General features: G+C 42.8%; 1 protein-coding gene across 3 annotated transcripts in view; it reads right to left on the reverse strand.

Annotated features, from left to right (window-relative positions):
* NHLRC2 (NHL repeat containing 2) overlaps nt 1–12127 on the reverse strand; it is a 56043-nt gene that overhangs the window by 37431 nt on the left and 6485 nt on the right. The window contains exon 2 of one of the 3 annotated variants that reach the window (XM_038408392.2): nt 9551–9679. The exons of the other annotated variants lie outside the window; for them this stretch is intronic. Coding sequence (XP_038264320.1) covers nt 9551–9554 — 4 coding nt within the window. The 5' untranslated portion in view covers nt 9555–9679. The remainder of the gene's footprint in view (nt 1–9550; nt 9680–12127) is intronic. 3 annotated transcript variants of the gene reach the window in all.

Genomic DNA, 12127 nt, shown 5'->3' on the forward strand with positions numbered 1-12127 from the left:
TCTGGGATTGTGGTTCAGACAAGTTCTGGAATCTGTTTCCCAGACTGCGCTGCTCACAGCTATGATCCCATTGTCTCTCATTCCTTTTCTTGAATGGAGCAAAATTACATCAACTAGGCAGTTGTATAAAGCTACTACTTGACAAGAAATCAGAATTTTTAATACAATGGAAAACCCTGGCAAAGCATAATATAGCCAGTACTTTTCCAAGATCACTTATGCTTCTGGATAGTGTAAGTGTTCTGGAACCATAAACAACATCTAGGGTACAGCAGACCCTGGTTTGCAGCAACACCTTGTAAGAGCAACCGCCGCTTACAAGCAATATTTCCCCTGAGAAGAGACTTTCCCTACTGTGAATTGTCCACTTGGTAACAGGAACATAGCTACCACATAAGAGCAACGTTTGTCATGTTGTGATATCACATCAGGGAGTGGAGATGGGGGGGGGCGTGTAGGGGCACTGTCCCTCCCAAACTGCATCTTTCCACTCCCCTCCCAATCCTGGCCCTTCAGCACAGTTCCAAGGCGCACAACCTCATCCACTTGCCCTGCCTGATAGAGCCTGCATGGAGAGCATGTGTAGGGAGAGTTTGGAGTGAGGGATTGGAAGAGAGATTTTGGGGGGGGGGGGAGGGGAAGAAAAGTTGGGTTGGGATAGCAGCAGAGGCTCAGCTGGAAGGTTTTCTCCTCCCTTTCTCAACATCTGGCTTGCAGGCAGAGGGGTATGTGCATGATATTTTGCACTGGGGAGTATTGGGAACCCCCCCCCCATCATGCATCGAACTATCCTCTCCAACTTGGTTGCTAGTGGAGGGCTTTGGGTGTGCTGATTTGCAGTGGAGGATCGGAGAACCCCATGCCCCAGGGCACTGACCAGTCCCCACTGTCCGTTCTAGAATCCATTCCCTGCTCCATTGCAGGCTGCGCATAGTACCCTCCCCATGCATCCCTCGCCAGAGTAGAGTGCGAAGGGCCAAATTCAAGATAATTGACCATTTTTTGTATTCTTTTCTTCATCTGATGTCAACTTTTCTTTTTACCATGCATACAGAAAAAGTTTATGACACCAGAGATTCCAAGCACCCCACTTCCAATTTGTATTATTCCTTTAGGAGAGAGTAGCACTCAGGAAGTTGAGTGTTTCTGTGCTGAGCCTTCAATTTCAAGGCTCTCCTTATCCATACTCCTAGCCATTATAAACAGGAGCAGGGAGAGGGGGAAATGGCAAATGAAATTACTTCAAGAGCAGAGCTACCAACTTTGATTATGAAGCAGTTTGCTTCTCAGGTGAATTCTCTGCGGTTCACCAGACAGGACTCCTAATCGGAAGGACCAGAGTAAATCTGTCAAAGTGGTACTATAGGTCGACAGTATGAAGACCTCCTATAGTGCTTGGATGGGAGCCATGGGTGGGGTGGGGTAGGGTGAACAGAAGCTGAAAGGCTTTTGCCCCTGCTGCATCTCCTCTCTCTCTCCTTGTGAATATATTGTGTAACAATCAAGCATGCTCGTGCATGCACAAAACACACAAACATGTTTTTAAACTCTTATACCATTGACAAATCACCAGATCACCCACAGGCACATTAGCAACCAAGACACCAACTCCCTGCCAAGATTTCAAGTTTCTAGCTTGCATGTTTTGTTTTTTTTAAATAATGGGAAAATATTTTTCATTCTGGAAAACGGTTGAAACTTTTGGCTCAGATTTTAAGAAGTTCTTGCACACTGAACACCTGCCAAAATTTCAGTCTAACAGGTAAAAGGGAAAGTGTTAAAGAAACAAAAACGATTCCTTTGAATAGAAATGTGTATACTACCTGAATATAGACGTCACTCTGTTTCTTATACTATAACTGTATTATGCAGTGGTGGTAAATCAGGTGGAGTGATAGTAAAGAACGAAAGAGTACATGGCAGTGAGGAATATTTTGTAAAGTACATGTTTCTGGGTAGGTGGGAGGAGGGAATTTATTGGACTCCACTGAAACACATTTTTAAGTTTTTAGTCTGAGAATACTGAAGTCAGTAGGTATGTCAACACTGCAGCTGGGAGCACGCCTCCCTGCCTGAGTAGACAAACTCTTGTGCTAGCTTTGCTCAACTACCATACTAAAAGTAAGTGTGGATGTTGTGATGGGCAGTGGCTTGGGCTAGCAGCCTCAGTCCAAGCCCACCCGACTGCCAGGGTTTGAACTAGGGTGGTTAACCCAAGCCACTGCCCTGCCACAACATCCACACAGTTATTTTTAGTGTGCTAGCTAATGCAGAGCTAGCATGTGTCTGTCTACCTGAGCTGGGAGATGTGCTCCCAGCTGCAGTGTTGATATACACCCATAGGAAGCCCCATTGGGTAAGTGTCTAACTGCATAGATCTGATTTCAGAATCAGAGCCCTACTCCTTCTACTTGCCATTGCAGGATAGTTTCTTTCAACAGGGGATGGATGGATCACTCAATAAGTGCCCTGTTCTGTTCATTCCCACTGAAGCATCTGGCATTGGCCACTGTCAGAAGACATGATACAGGACTGCACAGACCACAGGTCTGATCTAGTATGGCCATTCTTAATATGTTTTCTAGTACGTTGTCCAGTCTTACTTTAAATGCCTCATATAATAGGGTTTCCCACAGTTCTCATAGGTGACTATTCTACAGTACAACAGATCTTACCATTAGGAGTTTTTTCAGCCTAGTTTTCCTTTTTGTGATTTCAACTACTTACTCCATTTTAACCCTTTTTGTACCACACTAAACTCTCTCTGATTACTGAACAGAGTCTTCAAATATTCATAGATAACTGTGTATCTGATCTATTCTTCCAGCCCATTTTTAATACAGTGTATGCTTAGGAAATCTTTACAATTAGCCTGTGTATAATTTGTACAGTATGTTATGCAATATTAAACAAATGAAACAAACAATACAGATAAACTAGGCATTAAATCAAAGTACAGCTCTTTACTGTGTTAAAGTAATTTCTGCAAAGGTGAACGCTTGTTTCGTTGTCAGTCTTTTTAAAAACTAAATAATCACAAATTAATATAATAATTTTAAGATGTGGAAAAACATGGAAGTGTTTAAAACCACTAAGCAATGAAACTTTCAGATAACATTTGAAAACTTACTTTCTGTATACAGCAGTAGAGGTCCAAGGCACTGAAATACGTATGCCAAGGATTAAATCAATCTTTCTTTGTGAAAAAACAAGCTTAGTTTATACTTTATACTGACAGACTGATTTTTTAAAATCTTTACACAAGTTACATCAACCTTTCAGCACCTCACATAGAAAATCTCAGAAGAATGTTTTCTTTCCTTTCTGTTATACAGTGTTGACAGAATATCATCATAAATGAAATTGTAAATACACAACATGCCTTGTATTAATAAACTGAATCCTAAAAAACAAGTTTTTAAAGACAGTGGCAACTATCAGATTTTCCTTTCAATTTGATTTCTGCAACACACTTCAGAGTCCTCATGTAGTAGAATAAAAGAGCTTTGAATTGTTTTGTATTTTAGGTTGTGGTTAAAAAATAATGTTCGACAATAAATTCTCACTCAAACACTGTAATGTCTACAACAAATCTATAGAGTTTCCATTAATAATACTCTCAAGAGAATAGCGCCTTCATTTCAACAGAAACCAAAATTAGTTACAATTCAGTATCAGTAGCGAAAAAGAGTATTACTACAGGTGTCTTAGCTGGAATTCTACCAGGGCTTTGGAGCGGAGCCCAGAGCTGGAGTGCGGAGCAGCTCCATAGCAGTGGAGCTGCAGGTTTTTGCCTGGAGCTGGAGCGGAGCCAGAGTACAGCTCCAAAGCCCTGAATTCTACTGTATTCCATCCTAGGTCCTTGCCTTTTCTTCCTCTACGCTAATATCCTTAACTCATTTGATCAGCTCTTATTGATTCAGCTACCACTTCTACAATAATTATTCTCAAATATTTATCCACCTGTGATCTCTGTCCATCTCTGCACATCTCCATCTGCCCTCTCTGACCACTCTTCTTCGATGTCTTGCCAACACCTTCCATTCAATGAACAAATTCACTACAGGCATAAATGGGAGCAAGTTCAATTAAGTCAATGAAGTTATACCAACAGCAAATTTGGTCCAGTACGTCTCAAACTGGGATTCGGGAGCTCTCAGGGGCGGTTGTGAGCCGTCAGCCTCCATCCCAAACCACGCTTTGCCTCCTGCATTTATAATGGTGTTAAATATATTAAAAAAAGTGTTTTTAATTTATAAGGGGAGAGGGTCTGCACTCAGAGGCTTGCTATGTGAAAGGGGTCACCAGTACAAAAGTTTGAGAACCACTGGTCTAAAGGAAGTTACTCTTTTCTCTCAAACTCATTCTCTTCCTCACTTTTCCTGCCAGCAATACCATTCTTCCTGTTACCCACACTCACAACCATGGTGCAATCTTTGATTGTTCTCCTTCCTGTTACCTCTTACATTCATGTCCTTGTCAAATCCTGCCACTATTTCCTCTATAATATCTCAAATTCATCTTGTCTTCTTTAGTCTTACTGTCAAAACAGCAGTCAATGCCCTCATATTCTGGCTCAAAAACTGCAACATCTCCCCCTATGGGCTGCCCTGCTCTAATGCATCTAAAACAAAGCTGCCAAAATCATCATCTTTTCCTACTGCTCTGACCTGGTCTCCTACATTTCTTAAGTATTTTATGTAGAGGAAAAGCGTGAGCCAATAAAGTTCAAGCTTCTCCTCCTCCCCCTCAAGTGCCTGCACCTCCCCTCCATCTTTGTATCCGCTCACTGCTTCACCATACACTCCCACCTAAGCTGCCATCCTAGCCATTTCCTTTGTCTCTTCCATCCAACACTTACTCATGGGGGAATTTTGCATTAAAAAATTAAAAATTCTGCAATATTCTGCACATTTTGTCAAAATAACATTATCTAACCATGCTATTTTCAATTATTTTGGTAATTTTTTTCATAATACCTGTCAGCAACAATAGACACACAAAACCCTCCCTAGGAGTAGAGAGTTAAAGAAACCTCTGTGACAACCCAGTTCCTGCTTCTCTGCCCCCTCCCTGCAGAGCCCAACTGGGGGGCCAGAGACATACACCCCCTCCAGAGCCCAACTGCAGGGCCGCTCCAGCAGAGACACTCACACCCCCACCCCTCCCCAGAGCCCAACTGCAGCGCCTCCCGCACTCTCCCTCCCTCCCCCCCGAGCCCAATTGCAGCCCCCCCCAGCCCACACATTCTCCCCCCAGAAGCAAATTGCAGGGCCCCCCCAGCCCACACACACTCTCACCACCACCCCCTACCCACCAGAGGCCAGCTGCAGGGTCCCTCTGCCCAGCCCAGACACTCATATCCTCTATGCCACAGAGCCCAGCTGCGGGCTGCCCCCGGCCAAGACACTCACAGACTCTATCTCCTAGAACCTAGGGATCCAGAGGGAGAAACAGCCTGATGCTGGGTCCTGGGCTTGCCGGGAGTTTCCTGCACATCGCGGTCACCTTCCTTCAGGACATGCTGGAAACGGCAACTGCTGGAAACCCTCCCGTTCCCGCTCACTCCCCCCTGGCCTTGTCTTTTATTTATGAGCTGGGGTTTGCCAGGTCCAGCGTCTCCTAGTGGCGGCCAACATCTCTGCGGCCCATTTCTGTGGGGAAAAAAGGAAATTCTGTGTGCACAACATTAATTTCTGCAAAATTCTGCATTGCACAGTGGCACAGAATCCCCCAAAAGTAAATACTAATCCCATGTTTTCTTCCCAGCATTCAAAACATCTGGAATTATGGATAATGTACATCCAGTTCGCTCCACTTCCTAATTCAAAGATTCTAAGGACCCATTTAACATGCAAGGCATTAAAGCTCCACTCTTTATTTAGTATGTTCTGTATTATTTTGTAGTGTCTATCTTTGAAGCAGGATTCTGTTAACCATTGAGCACATCCCACCCACTCTACAGTGTCATGCACAATTATGGTGCCATATAAATAATGAGAGAAATTAACTGCTCCCCCTTTCTAATGTACTATGAGATTAAAAAAGGCAATCCCTTCCCTTCTTGCTACAAAAAAGGAACTTGGCATACAAAAATACAATACGGTTTTCTGTCTCCTGTTTCAGCAAAAGTAATTTTCTGCTACAATGCATTTTTGATTGTTACTGCTCACTGGATTTACTCTGTAAAGATGGCTGCCAAGCTAAAAGTTGTTATTTTTGCTACACAGTTCCTGCCTTCATAGAATTTTAAATGACATAAATGGTTTTGTGGTAGGAATCTAAGAAAGTTAGTTATTTCAATGATTTTTAATCTGCATTTGATTTAAATATATCCTACAATATGTGAGCCCAGAGGAGATTTCGGGTTGTTTTTTTTTAAAAGCCAATTTAATCTAAATTGTGCACACTACTGTGTGAACTGATGAATGTGTTGCCATTTTAATATACCCCAGATTTAAACCTTAGTTTCAAGGATTATACAAAAGCACAAATTTGGACCTCTGCCAAACTGTTTCTGAATATTAAAAAGTATTTCTTCTTATAGAAATTGCCAACAGGCAATTTCTGGTCTACTGATAACATGAACTAAATATGCCCCAGGGTTTAAAATAACAGCCTGAATGCGACTTTGAAAACAGAAATAGTGCTGCTGCAGATACGAGCAAGAACATATCAGATAAAGACCTTGTGTGGCATTTAGTCCAATGGAAAGTGAGCTTTATTTTGAGATAAACCTATTGAAGATCCAGATAATAAACGTGTGTATATGCATGTAGATATAGTTGATGTTTCTGATCATCTTAAAACAACAGATTCTTGTGTTCAGGCATCTCATGTCACAGCAGCATATTGCTCAAGTTCCATCATTCTGGCATCATACTGTTGTATGTTAAGATGGTACTTGCACCATGCGATCATCAAATAAAATGTTAGAATGTCAAAAAATACTCTGAAGTTAGTGTACAGTACAATAATTTGGAAAAAGATACTCGCATGCATGTTTTATGTGACCATTAATGCACGTTTCCAGTAGTAGTAAAGCAGAAGGGAAAAAAGGCAGTGTGCCTTCAAATATCCAGATCATACATTAAGCCACAGAAACACCAAGTATTTTCACTCTTACAAAGTAAGGAATGGGAGACAAGTAAATTCAGCCCCTATTTCTTCTCACTCTCACCACCAACCTGCAGCAACCTGCACCAACCTGCCACCCTCATTGTTCTGTCACCTTTTCCATCCCTTCTCTGGGAACAGCTCTCCTTCCCCTATCCCAATATCCCTAGTCATCACTGCCCCCCTTCATAGAGCAAGTTTCTCACTTCTGGTCTGCCTATCTCAGGGGTGGGGCAAACGTTATGGCCCGAGGGCCACATCTGGGAATAGAAATTGTATGGCGGGCCACGAATGCTCACAAAATTGGGGTTGAGGTGCGGGGGGTGGTGGTGAGGGCTCCGGTTGGGGGTGCGGGCTCCGGGGTGGGGCCAGAAATTAGGAGTTCAGGGTGGGACTGGGGATGATGACTTTGGGGTGTAAGAATGTGCCCCAGGCTGGGATCGAGAGGTTTGGAGGGCAGAAGGGGGTCAGGGCTGGGGGAGGGAGTGGAGGTATAGGGAGAGGCTCAGGAGTGCAGGCTCCCAGCGCCACTTACCTCAAGTGGCTCCCAGAAGCAGCGGCATGTCCCTTCTCTGGCTCCTATGCGGCAGCGTAACCAGAAAGCTCTGTGTGCTGCCCCATTCACAGGCACTGCCCCTGCAGCTCCCATTGAAGCGCTAGAGAGGGCCATTGGAGCGGGGCCAGGCTGCGGCTTCCGGGAACCATGGTGCGGCCCCTGACCCTGCTCCCCAGTGGGAGCTTGCAGGCCGGCTTAAAACGACCCACAGTTTGAACCCCCCTCACCGCCTCCCAGCCTATCTCCTGCAAACCTCTTCAGCAGGGAGACTTCCAGGCATTAAGCCACCATCTCCCTGTGAGCTGCCTACCCGAAGCTATTTTTTGTCACAAGCAGTAGTGGAACCCTATAGCAGGGCAAAGCACTCAGGCAAATCAAAATTGGAGGTTTTTAGCAGCAAACAAGTCTGACTCTGCCTAAGAGCATAGGCGCCAACTCCGTGGGTGCTCCGGGGCTGGAGCACTCATGGGAAAAAAACCCGGTTGTGCTGAGCAGCCACCGGCAGCCCCTGCAGTGCCTCCCGCCCGCTGGCAGCCCCGCCGATCAGAGCCTCACCCTCCCTTCCAGTGCCTCCTGCCCACCACAACTGGCTGTTTTGTGGCATGCAGGAGGCGCTGGAGGGGAGGGAGAGGAGCAAAGGCGGGTGCCTTGGGGGAGGAGATGGAACAGGGTGGGAAGAGGCAGGGTGGGGATGTGGCCTTGGGGGGGGAAGGGAGGAGTGGGGGCTGCACCTGGGGCACAGCAAGGGTCGAGCACCCCTCCCCACCTCTGGCTGGTGGGAAGAAGTAGTACAGACCATTCCCATACCTACCCCAGCATTTCTGCTCTGCATAGACATTAAAAGATCCCAAATCTCTTTTTGTCAAAACAGAAGTTTCCCGCGATGTCTGGCCAAAACTTCCGCTATCCCTTCCATTGTGAAACAAGTTGTCCACCAGGCTGACATCCTCTATCATTTCAGTGATGCTGTATGTGTATAGTTTGCAAAGTGGTTTTAGACTCTTATGCATATAGGGTATTATATCTACATTTCTAAGGTTTTTCTTATACACTGAACATCAGCCCATCGAGGCACTACATTAATAATCATAATCGTATCTTAACATTCTTAAAATATCATCTCCATTTTACTGGACATATCTTTTCAGGGGGAATGTTTTAAAAAAGTTTAGGAGAAAAGTAGAAGAAACACACTGTACCATCTGCATCAAATCTTTTCATTGTTTTTAAAAATCTTTTCGTGTCCAACTCTGACTTTCTGAAGCTGTCTAGAGCTCTTCCTGAACTCCTATTTCAGGCCCATTCCCCAATTCCTTAATCCCCGAAGGCCCAATCATTGCATTCAACAATTTGTTTAGCCTGCAGTCAATCTTTAGATTATTTTAGGAAACATACTGAAACAGTTTAACTTAAAAAAAATCCCAGGTTTCTGGTGAAAGGTTACTGAAAGGAGAACAGTATGGCCAAAGAAGGCCTTTTAAAACTTTTTCTTCTTCTTTTTGAAGCACACATCTGCTTTCTAAGTTCAACAGAGCTACAGTTGCAGGTGTGCATCGTTAAAGTTTTATTTACTAGAAGAAAAAGCTAAAACTGAGATCATATCCAACTCCTGACTCAGGTTTTCCACTAGAAGGTATACCCACCCTTCAAGAGCTAATAGGGCAGTATTTGAGAGTGAGCGGATGGCTGGCTGTAGGGACACAAATGGAGTTTAAAACCTCCCGAACTTTAAGTTATATATACTTTTAAAGCCTGAAGTATATAGATTTGAAAAACAAAATGTCTGTTAAAAAATTTTTATTTTAAAACCAAGCTTTCTTCACTCTTTTTACTGCATTTTTTGTTAGATGAATATTTTACATAAATTGGAATACTAACCCATTTTATTGTCCTTTTATCTCCAGCCTTATTCTTCTTAACCTTCATCTCCCCAGGTTCACAAACTCTGATATTTCTCTTGGTCCTTTTCTCCTTATCCAAATGTTCGCTAAGTCTTGAGTCACTTTCCTGTTTAATATCAACACACACACACACACACACACACACACACCCCTTCCTTCCTTCCCTGTCACCACTACTAAAACCCTTGTTCTCTGAGTTAAGAAATCTCTCACCTTGATTACTGTATTATTGTGTATATTGTAGTAGCACCTACATTCACTATAATAGTGCACAGTGCTAGGAAAGTTAAGTAAATTATTATAATCAGAAAAAAACAAAACAGAAAAATTCCCCAACTTGGCATTCAGCTGAGTGCTAAGGACCCTAGTATGCTAATATAAAGCCATGAATTTCAAATATTTAATATAATATAATTTGAATAAACAGAATCAATGGTGGAATCATATTGCATGTTTTTAAATTTTGCTTGCAAAGAGCCTATTTGTGAAACAAAAGCAAAAGCCTTTTTCCCCAGTGAGATCTGGTGGTGGAATGAGAAGTTCAAGAGGCTGTGAAAGAAAATAAAAACTGTTTTAAACTTTGACAAATGAGGCTCCAACAGCAGGATTTTCAGCAGTGTAAAATACCCAAAAAGACAACAAAGAAAGAGGTGGTAGCCACTAAGCCTAAAGCCATGGAGGGCGTATATAGCCATCTTGAAATGAAGGAAGGTTTAGAAAAATACACAGAGTGGCAAAGACCTGCGATAAGAGAACTGAAGACATCAGTGAGATCAAAGTCACTAAAGATGAAAGTGGCAATATGTTGATCAATGAGAAACAGATTAATGAACAGTAGAGAAATAACTTTGAACCGATTATGAATGAAGAGAATCTAAGAGAAGCACGCCAAATGATAAAACCAAGACAGGATCTGGTGGCACCAGTCATACGAGTTGCAGAGGCATTGAGCAATAAGAAACAAGAGAGCTCTCAGCCCCAATAGCATACCAGCAGAAGTACACAAGTGCTTGGGGCAAGTAGGTCTGAACACATTGACATAACTGTTTCATAGCATCATGAGGACTAAGAAGATGCCTGAAAAAAAAAAAAAATTACCACCAATATTTAAGAGAAAAGGCTACACACAAGAATGTGGTAACTACTGCGCATTAAATTTACGAGCCACATGATGATGATGATCTAGGAGAAAGTTATTGATAATAGACTTTAAAGAGCAGTAGAGGTCAGGACAATCAGATTTGACTCATGTCAGGAAAGTCAACACTAGATGCTATCTTTGCAATAAGACTGCTTGTGGAAAAATATGGAGAGAGAAGAGGAAAACTCTGCACACGGCATTCACTGAACTTAAGAAGGCTTAGGACCACATTCTGAGAGAAGTCATCCCAGTGATGCATGAGAATGAAATAGATACATGAAGGCTGCATCAGATTCTTCCAGAACATGTCTACGGGTGCTGTTACCACAGTGAGAAGACAAAGTAAACAGTTTCTAATAAGAGTCAGAGAACATCAAAGCTCGGTACTTAAGCCCTTTTTTATTCACATTGATGCCTGATGCACTTACAGAAAACATTCAGAGAGCGGCACCTTGGTGCATGCTTTTTGCAGATGATGTACTGCTCATGGAGGAGAGCAAAGACCAAGTGGGAGACTGAAAGAAAACCAAGGGCACACTTGAAAGAAATGGCATGAAAATCAGCATAAATAAAATAGAATATATGGTCTGTAGATCCCATGATACCTTGCAAGAAGACAATGAGACTAAGTCTGGGGAGGTCAGGCACTAACAAAGGTACAGCAGTACAAGCACCTAGCTTCAAGAGTACAGGATAATGGTGAACTCAACAACGAACTTATAATAATCAGAATAGGAAAGACGTGGACTAAATGGAGAGAAGTGATCTGCAATAAAGAATGCCTGTCAATTGAAAAGTCAGGTCTACAGGATGCTAATTAGGCCTGCACTTTTGAATGGCTCTGAATGCACTGAGGAAGAGACAGGAGCAGACCTTGAATACAGTGGAAACGATGGATGCTTTGAGTTACAAGGATGGATCATATTCAGAATGATTGAATTAGGGCAAGTGTGAAGGTGGTGTCAGTTATAGAAAAGCATAAATGTTTTAGGCATATGAAAAGAAGATCGGAAACAGGGTGTTCAACTTAGGAATGGAGGGTAACAGAAGAGTTAAAGACACAAAAACTAGATGGTTGGATTTCATTCAAAATGATTTGATTAGCTGCAGAGTTTCCAAGGAACTGCTTCAAGACAGACTGGAATGGAGTGGAACTCGAAGAGTCAATGCCATATAGATAAAACTAAGGCTAAAAGCAGAAGAAAAAGATATACTATTCACAGAAATACCAGTGTCACCATACACAGCACTTTTTGCTTAAACCTTTCCTGCCACTCCAGAACAGCCCATTTTGTGTGTGTCAATCACTTTCCCATCCCACCTAAAGTTAGCTTCTCTCACAAATTGTGGTTACAGTATTTTCTCACTGGCAACTTCTTGCATCTCAACCATTGTACCAAGTATTGTATTTCT

This window comes from Dermochelys coriacea, chromosome 7 (assembly GCF_009764565.3).
Source record: "Dermochelys coriacea isolate rDerCor1 chromosome 7, rDerCor1.pri.v4, whole genome shotgun sequence".
Taxonomy (NCBI): Eukaryota; Metazoa; Chordata; order Testudines; family Dermochelyidae; genus Dermochelys; species Dermochelys coriacea.